Source organism: Mobula hypostoma, chromosome 2 (assembly GCF_963921235.1).
Source record: "Mobula hypostoma chromosome 2, sMobHyp1.1, whole genome shotgun sequence".
In the NCBI taxonomy this organism is placed as follows: domain Eukaryota; kingdom Metazoa; phylum Chordata; class Chondrichthyes; order Myliobatiformes; family Myliobatidae; genus Mobula; species Mobula hypostoma.
Genome location: NC_086098.1, coordinates 187,074,566 through 187,095,700, shown reverse-complemented (window position 1 = coordinate 187,095,700; position 21,135 = coordinate 187,074,566). Strand labels below are relative to the sequence as shown.

At 39.0% G+C, this 21,135-nt stretch overlaps 1 protein-coding gene across 3 annotated transcripts in view; it reads left to right on the top strand.

Annotated features, from left to right (window-relative positions):
* Nucleotides 1-21,135, top strand: part of LOC134342748 (phosphatidate phosphatase LPIN2-like) — an 81,593-nt gene that overhangs the window by 28,719 nt on the left and 31,739 nt on the right. For all 3 annotated transcript variants that reach the window (XM_063041255.1, XM_063041258.1, XM_063041256.1), the window contains exons 2-8: nt 1,612-1,812; nt 2,791-2,886; nt 5,679-5,962; nt 7,155-7,259; nt 7,338-7,458; nt 14,162-14,639; nt 20,269-20,368. In XM_063041255.1, the coding sequence (XP_062897325.1) occupies nt 1,612-1,812; nt 2,791-2,886; nt 5,679-5,962; nt 7,155-7,259; nt 7,338-7,458; nt 14,162-14,639; nt 20,269-20,368 (1,385 nt within the window). The remainder of the gene's footprint in view (nt 1-1,611; nt 1,813-2,790; nt 2,887-5,678; nt 5,963-7,154; nt 7,260-7,337; nt 7,459-14,161; nt 14,640-20,268; nt 20,369-21,135) is intronic.

The following is a 21,135-nucleotide window of genomic DNA, read 5'->3' as shown; positions in this document are numbered from 1 at the left end:
CATCAGCAGAATTGGGTGTGTCACCAAAGACAATTCTTAGTTTCCATGTTTAATTTGGTACTCAGGTGCATTTTTGGCAGCCTCCATTTTCGCCTTTGCACAGCAAACTGGATAGGCTGTTAAAATAACTCTTGTGAGGAAACAAGTTCATTATCAAAGGTTTAAACACACTCCTTTGGACTGATCTCTTTGTCCAAGGTTTCGACCATCTGTCATCATATCTCCAATATGATGCTTTTACCATGCATCATATGGTGATTAATTTAGGGTGCATGTGAGTTCAGATTATCAATAGTTATTCTAAGGTTATCATAGACAAGCCACAATTAGGTGCTGCAGAGCTTAGTTTTTACGATTATACACCATGTGGAAGCATCTCTTCTCAAGACCTTCAAACTTTGTTTCTTTAATCAGTACATTATTTATATTTTTAGCTTTGCTTTCAAGGTTGTGGAGAAGGACCAGTTGATTTGGCCAAATAATTGTTCTTGTTATGTTGGGTCATATTGCAGAATGTACTGAGATTAATCCTATGCTAAAAGATCTTGGTGTTGATAAGTAACACACCAGAATTCCTCTCCCCAAGCCACTTTACTGTGATGACCAGAGATCAGCAGTGTCACTTTAATTCCTGCAAATAACATTTAAGCTTTGACTGCATGGCTAAAATGAAAATGTACTGAAATTTCTGCATTGTTCTATTCAATAGAAATTGTGGATAACACTATTCTTAACTGTAAATTGAAAAGTAAAACAAACAAGTTTTGACATAGATATTCATTTGGTGATTTAGTGCGTTTAACAGGCGTATATGTCAAATATGTAAAATATTTCCTATAGTCAATGTTCGGTAAACCTTTTAAAGAAGCTATTTAAGTTCCTATGACACAATAATGAGCTGTTTTACTGGCAAATCAATAACAGGAGTAAGAAAATAATAAACTTCATTATTCATTTTGCATTATTTATTTTTGTAATTTATAATTCTGTCTCTGCTGTCATATTCACATCATGCAAGTCGGTGGTAATAAATCTGATTCTGATTAATATTAAAATCATAAAGATATAATTTTAGAAACATTAAAAGATGGAGTATATTACCAGAATTAGACAGATAAACCAGGAATTAGGTGGAGTTAGATAAACATATGAAAAGTTAAACTGGAAATAGAATTAAAGTTGTCAAGTGTTAGTGGAACGATTACTCACAAAGCACGATGGACTGCAGTGACCTCTTGTGCTGGAATTATTATGTTTACATGATGTCAAATCTGACTAATCTACAGTTAGGATTGGTTGAAGCAGGAAAATAATTGTCCTAATGTCAAGTGGAAATCATTGAAATGAGATATTGCCATCATGTATAACATAAGTTTTAGTAGATCTGTTAAATGAGCAAAGTAGTACAGCATATTAAAATGTCGAAAAAAAGTCTTTTATAATAATCTATATTTGCAAGGAGAATTTTTTGACCAATTCATATGAGGCTATAATTTGGATGTGGAAATTTGAGGAAAAATGTTATAATATTTATATTTTATTTTTTAAAAAGTAGAATATACAGCATTTGTGTCAAAGTTTCTAACTTTTTTTTGTGTGATTTTATTGTAGTTCCAAACCATGAATTATGTGGGGCAGTTGGCTGAGCAGGTGTTCGTTACAGTGAAGGAGCTTTACAAAGGACTGAATCCAGCTACCTTGACAGGATGTATTGATGTCATAGTGGTCAGGCAGCCGGATGGCTCATTACATTGTTCACCCTTTCATGTTCGTTTTGGCAAGCTTGGTGTTTTGCGATCAAAAGAAAAGGTGGTAAGTTCTCTTGTACTGGCTCCTTTCATTGCACTAATCCATAATGTGTTTTGCAGATTCTGGTTCTTCACCAGTGTTCTCAGTGTTTTACATCTGAAGTAAATATTAATTAATATCACTTCATGTCCAGTAATGTTAATGATATTCATTTTCTGAGTACTTTCTATTTTTTAACTTTTTAATCTGATAAATGTTCTGCATGAAGAAAATACTTTCTGTGAATAGTAGTGCAGAGTGGAAGATTCTGGTATAATAACGTGCACTTGGTATTTGCTGGAAGGTAATGATCTTTTGATGTGGTTGCATTCAGCTTGTTGTATACGTCTGGGCAAAACAAAATTAGCCTTTTCTTTTGGTTTCATGGTTTTGTGGTCTATAGCATGTCTAGTGTTTAGCCAGGTGCTTTTTAAATGGGTTGAAAGTTTCCATCTCTGCTTGCAAAGGATAAAGGGAAGTTCCTTTCCCCATCCTCTAAGGCCAACTTATGTTCTCTCTTTTCTCACTCTGAAAATGAGTCTTCGACTTGAAGTATTAAGTTTCTCTTTTCACAGATGCTAATACCTTCCAGCACCAGCAGCGTTTTTACCTTTGAATGTAGATTTGGCTTTTATTTATTTAATTAGAGATACAGTGCAGAACAGGTCCTTCCGGGCCAACGAGATACGCAGCCCAGCAACCCACCCATTTAACACTAGCCTAATCACAGGACAGTTTACAATGACCAATTAACTTACAAACTGGTATGCCTTTGTACTGTGGGAGGAAACTAGAACACCCTGAGAAAATCCATGATGTCACAGGGAGAACGTATAAATTCCTTATAGCTGATGCTTACAGGGAGTTGAACTCTGAACTCTGTTGCAAGCAGTAATAGCGTCGTGCTAACTTCTACACTGCTGTGGTGCCCCAAGATAGACTTTTCACAGGAAGAATAAAATACTGAGGTACTGTAATGCATTCTGTTTGTGTTTATTGTAGGTTGACATTGAAATCAATGGAGAATCAGTCGAGCTGCAGATGAAACTTGGTCACAATGGTGAGGCCTTTTTTGTGGAAGAAACAGAGAAAAATGAGGTATGTTGTGGTCTACTGTCTTAAGTTAGATTTGGGCTGATCTGTACTTCAACTTCCTTTACCTATTTTAGTTCCATAATCTGTTAATATTTCTCTTACAACAAGCTGTCTTAATTTTGAAAATTCGAAATATTTTTTCATCATTGTCATTTTAGGGAAATGCCCTCCTGATTTTTACTACTTAAAAACCAAGTTCTAACTTTAGGATGTCCTTCAATTTCCTTAAGCCTCAACTCAGTAGAGTGTGCAGATTTACCATAAGCATGCTATTAAGTTCTTCTTGCCATTCGTACTTGATCAGAGTACACCTCAAACTTTGTTGCTCAAAAGGATATAATTCAAGTCACAGACTATCATCATCATCATCGGTGATCACTGGTAGTGGAGTATGATTCTTCTCCTGGTGGTTGATTTGGGCACTTGTGGGTCATGAGGTGAAGTGATTTGCCATTGCTTTCATCTGGGCAGTGTCTTTACAAGACACATGGTCCCAGCCGTATTTGGTACTCTTCAGAGATTGTCAGAGGTTGTCAGTAGTAGCATAACCAAGACTTATGATACGCACCAGCTGCTCGTAATAGCACACGCAAAATGCTCAGAGTAAAGAGTTACACATACAGAACGCTGGAGGTCAGCAGGTCAGGGTAGCATCTATGGAAAGGAACAGAGAGTCAATGTTTCAGGCCTAAACTCGTCATCAGGACTGGCATGAAGGGGGAAGAAACAAGAATAAGAAAGTAGAGGGAGCCAGAGAAGAACAGGCTAAATGGTGAGAGGTAAATCCAGGTAAGAGGAGAAGGTAGGTAGGTGGGGAGGGGGATGGAGTGAGAAGCTGGGAGGTGATAGGAGGAAAAGGTAAAGGATTGAAGGACGAATCTGATAGAAGCGGGTGGACCATGGGCAGAAGGGGAGGACAAGGGACACCAGAGGGTGGGGATAGGCAGGAGAGATCAAAAGAAGTAAAGGGGGCAGATTAGGGACTAGGAAAAGTGAGAAGGGTGGGGTGAAGAAATTACCAGACATTAGAGGTCAATGTTCATGTTGGAGGCTACTCAGAGAGAGTTTAAGGTGTTTCTCCTCCAGCCTGAGAGAGGCCGATCCGTGATCCACAAGTCGTATTGCAGTGTTAGCAGGTGTGGTCACTGAAGTGGTGGTGGATATAGCTGGCTGGGCCTTTCCCAGTCTCCCCTTATGTTGAAGCTGCTTAGTCTCAATGGCACGGTGGAAGTATTCTTCGAGGTGTGCAGTCATCTCAGACAGTCCATCTCCTGCTTTTCGTGCCCAGTGCTAATTTCTCCCATCCATTCCGGTTGATGTAGCACTTCCTCAGGTGGGTCTTGATTTTGTCCTTGAACCTCTTTTTCTGCCCTCCAGAAGTGTGCCATCCTGGAGTTGGCCAAACAGAAGTTGTTTAGGGAGATGGGAGTCAGGCATGTGGATAATGTGGCATTTAGTATTGAGTCATGATTGTGGCTATAGAGTTAATGTTAGCTTCCTCCAGGATGTTGGAGTGACGATAGTCATTTAACCCTGGTATCCTCCCAGTAATAACATTGATCTCTTTGCTCACTGTCCTGTCATATCATTCCCTTTTTTTTGTGCTGTCTTTTTCTCCTCCACTTTATCTCATCTTTTCCCCTTTGCCTAGCCTCCTCTTCTCAAAACCCATTCCCACCCTCCATTTTTACCCACTTTAAACTTCATTTTTCCTCTCCAAGAGGATCACAAACCTGTCCTTAACAAAAACAAATCTGCAAGTGCTGGAAATCCAAGCAACACACACAAATAACACACATAAAAGTTGCTGGTGAACGCAGCAGGCCAGGCAGCATCTCTAGGAAGAGGTACAGTCGACGTTTTGAGCCAAGACCCTTTGGTAGGACCTGCTGAAGGGTCTCGGCCCGAAACGTCGACTGTACTCTTTTTCCATAGATGCTGCCTGGCCTGCTGAGTTCCTCCAGTATTTTGTATGTGTTGCCACAACCTTGTTGTAGGGTTTGGAGTAGTGGAGATTGAGGGGAGACCTAATAGAAGTTTGTAAAATTGTGAGTGGCATAGGTAGAGAAGACAGTGGGTATCAGGATCGAAATGTCAAATACTAGAGTGTGTGCATTTAACATAAGAGGGGGAATGTTCAAAGGAGAAATTTGGAGAGTGATGAATGCTTGGAATACATTGTCAGGGATGGTGGTGGAGTCAGATACGATAGAGAATTTGAAGACGTTCTTAGACAAATGCAGGAATATACAGAGAATAGAGGGATAAGGGCCTTTTCCAATGTTTATCAAAGCCTACCATAGAAAAGCTTTCAACCTGGATGCATAATGGCTAGTTATGGCGACTGCTCTGCACATAACCACAAGAAACTGCAGAGAGTTATAGACAGTTTAGCACATCAGAGAAACCAACCTCCCCTCTGTGGACTCTGTCTATATTTGTTACTTCAGTGAAGCAACAGCATAATCAATGACCCCATGCATATCAATACCATGTGCAGACAGAAAGGATTACTTTAATCCTTACTTTAGGCGTCATCAGCTTAATTATTTCAGCACTACTCCATGGGCAGAAGGGCCTTTACCTGAACTGTCCATTCTGTGTTGTGCAAATTGATTTTCTCTATCCGAACAGGGAGTTCACTTTCAAAAAATACTTCAATTATAAAAGCAATGGAGATGTCCAAAGGTCATAAAGCTAAGATGTTTTCTGTTACCATTATAAATGAAAAGCAGCCAGTTTGTTGCAATTGAAGTTCAAGCATGAAGTTTTATTCCTGACTCTCTTTCTCTCAGGGTATTGTTCCCACACACTTAACAACGTCTCCGATTCCTGTTGAAGGAGCTTACTTTACAAAAGAATCAGATTTATCTGAGAATCAGAACTTGCCCAGTTCATTTACTGGACCAGAAATAGATAACACAGTAAATAATACTTCAGCCAAAAAGAAAAGGCGTCGCAGAAGGAAGCATAAACCAGAGAACTCAAAGAAAGATGATCAGGAGTCCTCTTCAGATGAGCAAGATGTACCCGAGATGGATGTTAGTTCAGAAGAACAGCTACGATGTGCAGCTGCAAGGTAGGTTATTTATTAACCTTTGGAAGCATTGGAATTGACTTTGTAGTTTGTGACTGATTATTTATTATTTGTCATATTGACCAATCTGCTCCTAATAGCACTTAATGAGACTAAAATTTCTGGTTTATTATTTTTTAATCTTCACAGGTCTTGTGGAAGAAGCAATCTCCTTTAATAACTTGCAGCTCTAATATCTGTTAACATTTTCTTCTTGTTTTCATTATATAATGATTTGTCTAATGGCTGTAAACAAGGCTTTATACAAGAGTTAGTTTGGGATATGAAAGGAATGCGTGCAGAAGTATGCATTCACTCCTGCATTCCTGTTTTACTATTAACTAAGATTATGGCTTTTTTTTTAACCTTATTTTAAGGTTTAAAAAAAGTAGGTAAAATTACCTACTTTTTTCTTTCCTGCACTAACATATTTTTGCTCCCTCCCCTTGATATTAAGAAGGCAGCAAACTTCCATTTCTTAGTTTAAAAAAAAGTGCTACTGTATTATATTATAATAGCTGTTTTAAAGTTTGTATTGCTTTATTGTTGTCACATTAACCAAGATAAAATGAAAAGATTTTGTCATGCGAGTCATCCAGACAGATTATGTCATGCATAATTACCTCCAGGTAGGTACTAAAAGGAAACATAATACAGGATATAGTGTTGCATGTTACAGAAAAAGTGTAGTGGGGATAGTTAAATAGAGCTCAAGAGCCACTGAGGTAGATTGGGCGATCTTGGTTGGAAGTCTGGAGGTTAGCTTCAATATTTTTTGCTGTGAATTTCTTGCTTGTAGGTGTCCTGGTTGACAGGCTGAAATGCTGCTGGGTAAAGAAGCCTTGAAATACAAGGCCACAATGGAGTCAAGTGATAGTGTCTAGCTTTGGTCATGGTGAGTGGGTTGTAGATACGTAGGTGGATGAGGAGTGGGTTATAGATCATATGTCCACACTAGGAGATTGATAGTGTGGGTAATGAAACGTCCAAATTTGCTGCTTTCAGAGAACAGCAGTAATGTTGTACACTACCCAGTGTTTTGTTGTGTTGGTAGACAGTTGTTTCATAAGTGGAGAAAATCCTGACAAAGCACAAAATAAATGTTAACTGTTAGTTTTGAAGAGATGTTAACTGAGATTAGTGTGTGCATAAAATTTAATTGCCCATAATTTTTATAATTTTTTTTCTGCTGCAGTGAAGTGTGCCAGTTCTTTTCTGAATTACCTGATGAAGATTCAAACACATTCCATTCACGGGAAATTTATCCCTATTCCGATGGCGAATTGTCTTCTCTTGAGAGGTATAATTACTGATTAACAAAAATTTACGTTTATTTTTGTGATGTGAAGCTCGCCTAACAATTCATTTTGTATTTCAGTTGTTCCTATGATCGAATTTCTTCACCAAAAAGTGACTCTGAATTGGTTGTAAAGCCACATGAAGGATCTTTTTTAGGAACAGAGTCTCGGATGCAGTGGGCATGGGGAGGTTTTCCACAGGTGCAGTACCTATTGATAATTTTGTTATATTTAAATGCTTTCAGTTCAAAGTAGTTTATAAAGCATTTCTTTATCTCTCTGACCTAAGCAGGTAAAAAGTCTGGGGTTTGAAATTCTGTCCACTATGATGAATTTCAGCATTTTTAAAAGTATTTAGAGTAGTGATCTTGGAGGTAAGATTCTAAATCTCACACATACTGTATGATGCAGAGAAAAGACTGACATGAAGAATGATCTGTCCATTGATTCTAAGTGTTTTATTCAACTGGAACCTGTTTGGAAAATAGCAGCAATCTAAGCTGATACTTTTGTTGCTGGAGCTACTGCAGAGGTATAGAAGTCCAGAATTCACTGGCAAGTTCCATTTTTGAGGTTTCCCAACTAGATTCTGGGACCTGTTTTATTTATTATTTAGTTATCAATTCAGCATGGTGCAGGCCCTTACAGCCCTTTGAGCCATGCCACCACTGATTTAACCTCAACCTAATCACAGGACAACTTGCAATGACCAATTAACCTACAGACTGATACACCTTTGGACTGTGGGAGCAAACCAGAACACCCGGCGGAAACCCATGCACATACGGGAAGGAATGTGCAAATGTGCTTACAGACGGCGCTGGAATTGAACTCCGATGCCCCAGGCTGTTATAGTGTCATGCCAACTATTATGCAGCCATTAAGCATACTTTGTCCTTTCAATGACATTCAACTACGGCAGGACTCAAATCTGCAGTCTTCTGATCATTCAGATCCTCATCACCAGAATCAAATGCCTTCTCCATTAAGCCACACGGCTGACTAATTAATTCACATTCTCCTGTCAGTCAGCAGTGAATGTGGGCACGCAAGGGAGAATGCAGTAATTGGAATCTGGAACAAAGACAAGCTGCTGGATGAGCTCAGTGGGTCAAGCATTATCTCTAGAGGTGAAGGGATAGTTAGATTGAGACTTTGTCTTGGTACGCAGTCTTGACCTGAAACATCTGTTGTTCTTTGCTTCCACAGTGAACATGGGCATTTTGTTGCTCGCAACAAATTGTGATGCTTAATACATTTCTGCTAGTACTTTTGAGTTTTTTCTTTCTTTCTTTTTAAATCTTTTTATTAAATTAGTACACAAAAAGTAAACCATGTAGACACTAATACACTGTTGCAATATAAATTTGCAAGAGATATTAATACACAAAAAAAAGTTAGTACAAACAGTGCAGATTAGATATAAAATAACAAGGTAATATAATAGTATACTAATTTTCCATACATATCAGTAAAGAGAAAAAAAAAACCCACCATGCAACCAATCTAAAAAGCAAAGCAAAGCAATGGGCTAACTAGGTAACAAGTAGACTTAAACAACTTAAACCAATCACGTCCTCAAACCCGACCTCCATAAAAAAACAAGAAGGGAATGTAAGTATGGGCAAAGAGAAAAAATAATTACATTAAATGAAAATGTTGAATAAAAGGTCTCCAAGTCTGTTCAAATTTAACTGAAGTATCATAAAGATTACTTCCAATTTTCTCCAAATTTAAACATAGTATCGTGTGAGAAAACCAAAACAACGTAGTTGGGGCATTAATCTCCTTCCAATGTTGTAAAATACATCTTTTCACCATTAAAGTAAGAAATGCAATCATTCTACGGGCTGAAGGGGAAAGATTGCTGGAAATTTTAGATAATCCAAAGATAGCAGTAACAGGATGGGGAGAAATATCTGTATTCAATACCTTTGAAATAATATTAAAAATGTCTTTCCAAAAAGTTTCCAAAGTAGGACAGGACCAAAACATATGAGTTAAGGAGGCTATCTCCCCATGAAATCTGTCACAAAGAGGATTAATATGAGAATAAAAACGAGCTAATTTATCTTTAGACATATGTGCTCTATGAACAACTTTAAATTGAATTAGGGAATGTTTGGAACAGATAGAGGAAGTATTGACCAGTTGTAAAATATGCGCCCAGTCATCCGCTGAAATAATAAAGCCCAATTCCTTTTCCCAATCTGACCTAATCTTATCAAATGGAACTTTCCTAAGTTTCATGATAGTATTATAAATAATAGCCGTTACACCTTTCTGACATGGGTTAAGGTTAATTATAGTATCTAAAATATATGTAGGAGGTAATGTCGGAAAGGAAGAGAGTATAGTACTTAGGAAATTTCTAACTTGGAGATCCTAAAAAAATGTATTCTTGGTAAGTTATATTTGTTAGATAATTGTTCAAAAGACATAAGGGAGCCATCTAAAAATAAATCCAAAAACCATCATATACCATTAGTCTTCCAAATTTGAAAGGCACGGTCCGTGGAAGTGGGGGGGGGGGGAGCATACGTTACCTTAAATAGGAATCACAAGCCCAAATTGATTAAGATCGAAAAATTTTCAGAATTGAAACCAAATACGTAAGGTATATTTAACTATCGGGTTACAAACCTGTTTGTAGCATTTCAAATCGAAAGGAAGAGAAGAACCTAAAATGGAACCAAGTGCATAACCTTGAGCAGATTGTAATTCCAATACTACCCATTTAGGAATGGATAATGTATCTAGGTCAAGTAACCAAAATTTCATGTGTCGAATATTAATTGCCCAGTAATAAAATCTAAAGTTAGGTAATGCCAAGCCTCCATCTCTCTTAGCTTTCTGTAGATGTATTCTACCCAATCTCGAGTTTTTATTTTGCTAAATAAAAGAAGAAATTTTAGAGTCAGCTTTGTCAAAAAAGGATTTTGGAACAAAAATCGGTATTGCCTGAAATACATATAAAAATTTTGGCAGAATAAACATCTTAACAGCATTAATACGACCAATCAAAGTTAAATAAAGTGGAGACCATTTAAATGAAAGTTGAGTAATGTGATCAATTAAGGGTAGGAAATTAATCTTAAATAAATCCTTATGTTTACAGGTAATTTTAATCCCAAGATATGAAAAATGGTTATTAACCAATTTAAACGGGAGGTTCTGATATAAGGGAACTTGCTTACTAATCGGGAAAAGTTCACTCTTACTGAGATTTAACTTATAACCTGAAAAAAGACTAAATTGTGCTAATAAATCTAAAGCTGCAGGAATAGATTTTTGAGGATTAGAAATATATAAAAGTAAGTCATCAGCATAAAGTGATACTTTATGAGACTTTGAACCACAAGTTATACCAATAATATTTGGAGATTCTCGAATAGCAATTGCAAGAGGTTCTAATGCAGTATCAAATAATAAAGGACTAAGAGGACAACCTTGTCTAGTACCTCGAAAAAGAGGAAAAAAAGGTGAATTTAAAGAGTTAGTACGAACTGAGGCCTGAGTTTTTTTAACCATACTATTTATGTTAAGCATTTTTATTTATTGATAAATTAAACTCACTAAAAGTTTTCAAATATTTTAATATTAGTATTGTGCAAAAGTCTTAGGCACCCTAGATTTTTCAAATAAATTTTGTTTTAGATTTCTTTTTATCTTCTACATTGGTGTGCTAGTAGAAAAGAACAAATTTTAGATTTCAAAACATTCATTTTCCAAAAAAAATTAAATGTTACAGAGAAATGTTTGTATTTTGTTAAAGAAAGTAACATTAGGTAATAGACCACTTTTCAAATTTAAAAAAAACTTGATTACTTTGTAGGTATATAACTCAGTGCATGATTTTACAAAGGTAACAAACAGGATGCTAATGATCAATGATATGAGTTGAATGAGCTAAACTGATTAACTGAAACAAGTCAAGTCACTTTTTATTGTTATTTCGACCATAACTGCTGGTACAGTACACAGTAAAAACGAGACAATGTTTTTCAGGACCATGGTGCTACATGAAACAATACAAAAACTACACTGAACTACGTAGTGTACTGGTTGGGCACAGGAGTATATTTAGCCAGAGACTCATTCCACCGAGATGCAACACTGAGCATCATAGGAGGTCATTCCTGCCTGTGGCCATCAAACTTTACAACTCCTCCCTTGGAGGGTCAGACACCCTGAGCCAATAGGCTGGTCCTGGACTTATCTCCTGGCATAATTTACATATTAATTTAATTATTTATGGTTTTATATTGCTATATTTGTACTCTGTTCTTGGTTGGTGCAACTGCAGACATCCCACCTCTCCCGGAAGTTCCAGGAGTCTCCCGCATATTAATAGTGGCTCCCTGATGTCCGCAAATTATATACAATATCCCGGAAATCAATTTTTTTGAGAGTGAGCAAGAGAAAGCAAGGGAGAGCGCGAGAGCGACCACGAGAGAGAGAGCAAGCGAGTGAGCGAGAGCGAAAGCAAGTGAGAGTGTGAGAGCGAGAGAGAAAGCAAGCGAGATGCTTGAGAGCACGTGAGCGACCGAGAGAGAGAGAGAGAGAGCGCGCGAGCGCGAGCGTGCGCCATGGCAGAGTGTTCCAAAAAATATATGAAACGTACGTCACCGCAGACTACACTAAAGTGTACCCCTGCCTAATAGGGGTCAAAAATAATGACAGTGCTGCTGGCTGCACTGTTTGCAACAGTAACTTTTCTATTGCCCATGGTGGGTTAAAACTGTAAAAGACATGTTGAGGTGAGTTTAACAGGTGTCATTTGTTCATTAGCATAGCTAACGTTATTTAAACTAGCTGGACAGCTGCTAAGGAGCTACTCTATTGCAGACATCCCACCTCTCCCGGAAGTCTCCCGCAAATTGATGGTGCAACCTCCCTGAAATGAGTTTTTGCAGGGTGGGATGTCTGTAACTGTAACAAAACCAAATTTCCCTCGGGATCAATAAAGTATGACTATGACTAAAACAACACAAAAACTACACTAGACTACAGACTTACCCAGGACTGCATAAAGTATACAAAACAGTGCAGGCATTACAATAAGTAATAAACAAGACAATAGGCACAGCAGAGGGCAGTAGGTTGGTGTCAGTCCAGGCTCTGGGCATTGAGTCCGGTGGCTTGGGTGAGAAACTGCTACATAAATAAACAGCTGAATGGCGGCGTCCGGGATTCCGTCGCTTTCAGTGCTCCCGCCGAGTATTTCGTTGGAGTCGGATGTAGTCCAATTTATTGTCCAGGGAGCGGACATTGGAGAGCAGAATGGACGGGAGAGCCGGCCGGCTAGGGCTTGCTTTTTGCCTGGTACGTACTCCTTCCTGCTTGCCTCGCTTCCGCTTCCTCGCACACCGCTTACGACGTCCCCACCGCCGGCCACCGGCATCAGGCGACTCCGAGGACTGCGGGCCTGATCCCCTCAGCAAGCCGAGGTCGCGCAATTTAACCAGCAGATCTTCATGAAGGTTTGTTTTTGGGCAATCTCTGTATTGTAGCAGTACCTGGTGATGGTAGATAGTTGCTCTGTTATCCATGTGCCCTAATCAAAAAAACAGAGATGGATGTAGAAAGAATCAAACGAACTGAAAGATAACCAAACTAAAAGGTGAGGTTGTAGCAGATATTGACAGCTTAACTGTTAATCATCGATTCTTACACCATGGCAAGAGGAGCATAGCAAAAGGACAACAGGGTGGTAATCCTGCATCAGCAAGGTCGCTCCCAAACTGAAATTTTGCGGCAGACAGGAATTTCCCAGATGTGCTGTCCAGGCTCTCCTGAAGAAGCACAGAGAAGTGGGCAAAGTTGAGGACAACACTGGTTGGCCCCAGAAACTGAGTGCAGCAGATGAGAGGTACGTCAAACTGATGTCCCTTCTAAGTCAGAAGAAGTCCAGCACTGCTATCAGCTCTGAACTCACAGAAGCCACTGGAGCCCAAGTATGCCCTTCTACAGTCTCTTGTCGGAAATGGTCTTCATAGAAGAGTTGCTGCCTAAAAGCCATTCCTCTGAAGAGGAAATAAAGCCAAGAGACTCACCTGCGCATAAAAATAAAGGACAGGTGCTAAACAATGGCTGCAAGTACTCTGGACTAACGGGTCAAAATTTGAAATTTTTGACTCAAGTGGTGGCATTTTGTCTGTAGAAGAGCTGGAGATACTACATCGTTGAGTGTCTGCAGTCAACAGTGAAGCACAGTGGAGGTTACCTGCAGGTTTGGGACTGCATTTCTGCAAATGAGTTGGTGATCTGGTTAGAATTAAAGGAATCCTCAGTGCTGAAGAGTACAAGCAGATTCTCATCCATCATGTAATGCTATCAGTGGAGGCTTCAGGTTGGTCCAAACCTCATTCTACAACAGAACAATCATGCTAAGCACATAGCAAAGGTCATGAAGAACCATCTTCAGTGAAAGGAACAAGAACTGGTGATGTGGCCTCCACAGAGCCCTGATCTCAATATAATTGATGCTGTCTGGGATTACCTGGAGAGACAGAAGCAAATGAGACGGTTAAAATCTGTAGAACTGAGGCAAGTTTTCCAAGATGCTTGGAACAGCCTACCAGTTGATTTTCTTACAAAGCTGCGAAACAGTGTACCTAAGAGAATGATTTAGAAACTTTTCATTTCATTAGTTTTGAAAGCGTCTTTACACAAATTTTTAACATGTGCTTAAGACTTTTAAACAGTACCATCGATCACTTATAACATATTTCCACAAAAAGATTAAGAAAATATTTTCAGTGCTTTATTTTTACTGATGCCTTATGTTGCTTCAATTTATTATAAAAAATTTATTTTTGACTGTAAATATTAAATATTTAACAAATTTTAGTAAAATATGTTTAAGTACACTATTAGCCATTATTTTACCTTTATTTTACAGGTGAGTAAAATGGAAAAGACTGAACAACCAAGAGTGGCCACCATTACACCTTCTGAGCATACACATTTCAGAGTCATCATGGACAACAGTGCAGCGGAAGCAACAACTTCTGATTCGTCTGATATCAACAACACCATAACTGTTTTCAAGCCACAGCCTCGGACCCAAAGAAGTCCTTTGCTCGAAAGATCAGTGGAACAAACAGTTCTATCCACTGCGGGGGCAACTTTTTTAGGAGATGACTTATGGCCATTGGACCAAACAGAAGCTGTGACAGAGACTTCTGTAATGAACTCTACGGACCAAAGATCACTTTCAGAAGCTGAAATCTGTACACCTGAAGAGAAGGGTGATGTCTTTCAATCAACTCTGCAGCCAGAAGCTGAAAGCCCATCTTTGGAAAGCAGTAACAATCTTTTGCAGCAGATGGTGTGCTCTGATGGTGCTGCAAAAACAGATGAAATGGATAAAAAGAAAGGTAACTGAAAAAACCTAAAACAGTGTGATTCATCATATTTAATTTTATCTTTGTAATAAGTTTAGAGTTATAATACAAACACAGGAGATTCTGCAGATGCTGGAAATCTAGAGTAATACACAAAATGCTGGAGGAACTCGGCAGATCAATCCTAATGAAGGGTCTTGCCCAAAACATCAGCTTTATTTCTTTCCGTAGATGCTGCTTTATCTGAGTTCCTCCAGCATTTTGTGTGTTACTGTAGAGCAGGGGTTTCCAACCTCTTCTATGTCATGGACCCCTACCGTTTACTGAGGGGTCTGTGGGTCTTAGGAGAAGATCCCTTGCTCCAGAGTTATATTTGTAAGAAAAAGTTTGTGAACCCTTTGCAATTACCTGGTTTTCTGCATGAATTATTCCTGAAATGTGGTCTGATCTTCATCTTAAGTTGCAATAATAGACAAACACAATCTGCCTAAACTAGTAACACACAAACAATTGTACCACTTCTCATCAATACTGAGTACACCATGCCTCGATCAAAACAACTTTCAGAGGACCTTAGAAGAAGAATTGTGGAGATGCATGAAGCTGGAAAAGGCTACAAAAGCATTTTTAAAGACCTGAGTGTTCATCAGTCCACTGTAAGAGAAATTGTCTACAAATGGAGGAAATTCAGTACTGTTACTGCTCTCTCTCGGAGTGAGCGTCCTGCAAAGATCACATCAAGAGCACAGACTCAGTATTCTAAATGATATCCCTAATTGATATCATGATTTGCAGGTAATTATTTTTGTAACACATTATGGACATTGCATGTCTCAGTTCACAGGAGGCTCAGACTTCATTTTACTGAGTGTCTTTAAGCAAGCCCACACTGTTAGCAAAAAAATCATAATCACTTTTCTCATCATGGTCTGTTTTTTTTTAAACTTTGTCTTTAGAAGCATTTCTCCTGTACTTGTAAGTCTGTACCTGAGAACTCTCCAGCCACATTGTAACTGGTGGTTGGCAGCTTCGTTCTACGTGATGATTTGTATATAACTGATCGCTGTGTTATTCGAATGAATTGAAATGTTCCAAGCAGGAGAACAAGCATAAAAGAACTGTAGAAGGCATATTGAAGTGGCAAGATGTTTTCTGATGTTCTTGTGATCAAAGGTACCACGTTTAATCTTTGGTCTGAAATGAGTTTGTTTCATCTCCTTTGGGGTTAGAAAGGCAGCTTTTACTTGTATCCTTTGCTGGAAAGATTGTAGCTGAAGATAAAATTTGATAAGTATAGTATATGCATTCAGCTAGCTAGTAGCTCTCTTCAAACTTGCACACATTAACCAATCTGGCACTCGTGTTAGTACATCCTGCAAAAGTTAGTGCATTTAAGAAAAGGGGAGTAGAAATGGGGGCAAGTGATCGATGGGAAAATTGTAAAGATTAAAGAGAGATTAGCTTTATTTGTCACATATACATGAAAGCGTACAATGAAATGTGTCATTTGCATGAAATCAAATCTGTAAGGACTGTGCTCGGCAGCCTGCAAGTGTTGCTTTGCTTCTGGCGCCAACATAGCATGCCCACAAGTCACTAACCCTAACTGTACACTTTTGGATTGTGGGAGGAAACAGGAGCACCTGGAGGAAACTGAGGTGGTGACCGGGAGAATGTGCGGTGGGAATCGAACCCTGAACTTACCACTGGCACTGTAATAGTGTTACGCTAACCACTACGCTACCATGCCGCTCCATGGCAATGTATTATAAAATGTGTTAATTATCATAGTTCAGTCTATGGGGATTTCATCATTAATTGCTAGCAAACCTTTCCCATGCAGAAATTGGTGTGTAGAGTTGAACTTAAAAAGATGGTTTCATGGAAACAAACACTTTCACTTTGATAATGCTATGAGGCACAATAGCTAATCATGGCACAAGTCCCTAGTACACATCTTCCAAATATCAAGGTCGGGAGCCTTGTGCGTATTTGTCAAACATGGAAATAAGGAAGCAAGCTAGTAGGAATTAGCCCCAGTCTGAAAATTTATGAGCAAGTAACTTAAGATCATTCCATTTGCCTGGATTCCTGCATAGAAGGCTTGAGCAGTAGTCTTAAGATCTTCTCCTGTATCACATTTTTATCACGTTTTAGGTTGTGCAGGAAAGATAGCGGTAATAATAAGAATGATCTGCAACCATATTAAATATCTTTTTTGAATTTTGTTCAAATGTTTCAGGTAGGTAGGGTCATAAAGAAAGCTTTTGGCACATTGGCCTTCAGAAATCAATGTATTGAGCACAGGATTTCGGATGTTATGTTGATGTTGTATAAGACGTTGGTGAGGCCAAATTTGGAGGATTGTGTGAAATTTTGGTCAACTATCTACAGGCAAGATGTAAATAAGATTGAAGAAGTACAGAGAAAATTTACAAGGATATTGCCGTGACTGGAGGACCTGAGTTATAAGGAAAGATTGAATAGGCTAGGACTTTATTCCCTAGAATGTGGAAGATTGAGGGGAGATTTGTTTGCGGTATACAACGTTTTGAGGGTTATAGATAGAGTAAATGTAAGCAGGCTTTTTCCACTAGAGCTCACGAGTTAAGGGTGAAAGGTGAAATGTTTAAAGAGAACATGTGGGGAACCTTCCTCACTCAGTGGGTGTTGAGAGTATGAAATGAGCTGCCAGCATAAGTGGTGAATGTGAATTCAATTTCAGTGTTTCAGAGAAGTTTGGGTAGGTACATTGACGGGAGGGCTATGGTCCATATGAAGATCGATGGGACTGCATAGCTTAAATGGTTTGGCACAGACTGGATGCGCCAAATGGCTTGTTTCTGGGCTGTAGTTTTCTATGACTATAAAATCTAGACTTGGAACACCGTAGATGGTTCAAATTTAATTCCATATTTAGATTGCCATCCTGATCTCCAAAATTTTTTAAATAAACCCAAATTGCATATGACTAAATAATGATTAAATAATGGTAATATTGTGGCTGGCAATCTTAGTTCCTCTGGTGCTGCTCATGGTTGGCACACTGTTCTAGAGCATGGTTGTGATGTTTGTTTGCTTGTCCACCCTAACCTTTTGCTGTTTAAAAACCAATATCTTAGATGAGGTGATATCACTGATGTTAACAGACTCTAGGCGAGTCATAGAGGAATGCTATATCTATATATAATGTGTAAACATAACAAACTTGCAGTAAGAGTCCACAACAATAGATGTACGTAAGCAGTAATTTTTGCAACAGTGCAAAGCAGAATAAAAACAATGGCCAGGTATTGTGCAGTGTTTAGCCATTATCTTACACCATCTAGTGGTATGTTGAATCGCAAACAAGAGAAAATCTGCATATGCTGGAAATCAAACGCGCGCGCGTACATACACACACACACACACACACACACACACACACACACACACGCGCACGCACCATCTATGGAATAGAGTAAACAATCGACTTTTCAGGCCAGGACCCTTCATCCTGTCAACTGTTTACTCTTTTCTATAAGATGGTGCTTGGTCTGCTGAGTTCCTCCAGCATTTTGCGTGTGTTACTAGGAAGTACTGTATGTTGGTTAGTTCACTGGATTAGTACTCAGAAGGCTGGACTATTGAAGTAGATATGTGGGTTTGAAGCCTAACAAGTCACATGGGATATTGGCTGTCAGTAATGGTGAACATGAAACTACCAGATTGTTGTAAACATTGATCAGATTCACTGCAGAAAGTCTGCTCTTGCTGTGTCTCTCTCTTATCCATGGTCATCTGGTTGACCCCTTGAAACAGGAAACCAGCAGATGGAGGTACAGTTAGCAATATTGAACAGGATTGTCTTGGCCTTTCCATTGATGCCTGTATCTCTGAAAGGAATAAACAAACGTAACAATAGAGTCTAATTTGTACAGTCGAAGTCACATCTTCTAACCTCACCTCCTTATTCTCACCCTGTTGGTGTGATCCACTTTGCATCAATTCACTTTGTTTGACTGTGCTGTGCAGTGCCATTAATTTAAAAAAACACTTTCATTTAGTTTGTTTTGTGTTGTTACTCAGTAGCAGCTTTGTGCTGGCATTAAAATGCTTACTTGCTGCACTCCACCTGCAGTGGTTACTCTTTCAGCCTATCAGTCAGAATGTGGGATTCCCATTCCCACGCATCCCCACTTTGTTACTTCTCTTTGTGCCTTCATAAATTTTCTGGAGATATATGCTGCACATTCCTTTATCCCCTTTGAATTTCTCTTCCCATTACCCCTACTCAAAACCCACTGATTTCTAGCCTGAACGCTCTGTAACAAGGGTTCCCAACCTGGGGTGTACGGACCCCTTGGTCCATGGGATAAAAAAAAATTGGGAACCTCTGCTCTATAACATCTTTCCATATGTAGTGTGCTGCAGTTGAGTAATTTAATTTTTAAATATTTTTTTCCTGCTTTAAAGTATTTTAGATCAGTATGCCATTTTGTAGTATATATTTGCAATACAAAGACTCTCTGAAGAAATCCCTTGGTGCCTGTCACATTGACCATCGCCAGTGGTCTAATCTAGCCTCCGATCGCGAGGCCTGGCAACACACCATTCACCAGTCTGTCTCCTACTTCGAGAACGTACGCAGGGCTGGCATTGAGGACAAAAGGAGAAGGAGGAAGAACCGTGACACAGCAGCACCAAACCCAGAACAGAATTTCCCTTGCAGCCACCGTGGCTGGACCTGCCTGTCCCATATTGGTCTCATCAGCCACCGGTGAGCCGCAGAAGACGTGGGCAGCCCCCTTCCTAAATCTTCGTTCACGAAGCTAAGCCATGATGTTGATGATTTGCAACTAATTGATCTTCCTTGTAAACTTTCCACCTTGCCACACACCCAGCTAACAAAAGAATGGATATTAAATGTGCTGTATTATTGTTTTGATCAATATCTTACAGCTATTCTTTCATCTCTGCTTTCCTACCATTGATCTTACAACAGAATGGTTAAAAGATCATGATTGATTTCGTCCACTTTTTTCCCTCCTGAATTAAATATTTAAATAGGAACTCGATTTCCAATATTTGGTGAAAGTAATTTCTCCATATTTTCTGGATTTTATCTGCAGTTGTAGTTCCTATATCTGGAAATTGATAGTGGACACAGATTGAAGTCTTGGGCAATATGATTGCAGTTATGGCTTTAGCAGAAAATCTACTAGTTAAAAACATTGTGATCTGGTGCTCCTGAGATCTCAATGAAGGGCAAAGACTAAATTCAGTGAGTTCACATTCAAACCATTCAAGTAATCTATAGGGGTATATGAGCAGCATATAGACACTGCTCAATTAAAATAGTAGTTTGCATTGTAGATCCTTTTCAAGGCGACATTAAAAAGGGGAATTGTTTAATATGATTTAAAAGTAATTTTAACTTGATCTAGAAAGCATACAAGAGAATAAAAAATCAATTGTATTTAAAATTTTAATGCTGGATATTGTCTAGTTTCATATGTACATCTCATTCTAAACTAACTTGTGGCTACTTTCCAAGCAAATACATGACTGTTATTACAACCAGAATTTAACAACCATATTTTGATTCTAATTTTAGAATGTTTCTATGTTATGTTAAATGGCAGAGGAGTAGATACCAATATATTTCTGTGTTCTTGGATAGGTGGATCTAAAAGAAGCCAACATCTGGGTCCTTGTGATATCTACTTGGATGACCTCCAAAAGCTGGATCCTAATATTGCAGCTCTCTATTTCCCGAAAAGGTATTGTGATCAAAATGTATAGATCAAAATGTACGAGTCAGGAAGAAGATTATGAAGCATTATGTTCAACACCAGCTTGGCTGCAGGAGCTGATGGGAAGATGTTCAATGACGTCAAGCTTAGGGGCTCCGCTCTGGATTTGCTGTTTGGGTTTGCTCCTGTAGACTTCGTCTTTCCTGAAGCTGCCCACAAGGCAGTGGGGCTATTTACCCATAGCTGGGGAACTGGTTCATGAATACCAGGGCGTGTCCACACACTGGTGGGCCTGCGTGCTGCTTGCGCAGGGGCCAGATTTCCTCTCTGCCCTTTGTAGTTTAGCCTGATTCCTAAAGTTTCTGTATATCGCCAGCAAGGGGGCACTACGTAAGGCTTGCTGTTGGAGAGGCTACGTACTGGCAGGGAGATACTTACACATTCAGCTCTCCTTTTCACAAGACTGCTGGCAAGGGGTGGAAGCTGAAAGTGAGAGCGACAAGCACTACCCACTACACTACCACACTACCCACTGCACTACCACACTAACCATTTTATCCACATATATATGCATACGTGTAACTTGCCTCCTTACTTTATAGGTGTGTACACAAGTCAAAAATATCAAAGCTGGCCAAGGGAAAAGGCAAGAATTTTACAAGATTTAGATATTCTTTTGCCTCGGGGCCAACAGTGAGGTCTGGAAATTCCTCACAAAATACTTATCCTCAGCAGCTTGGGGTTGATCCCAAGTTCAGATACTAGGCTGCAGTTACATTTTTCGGATTAATTTG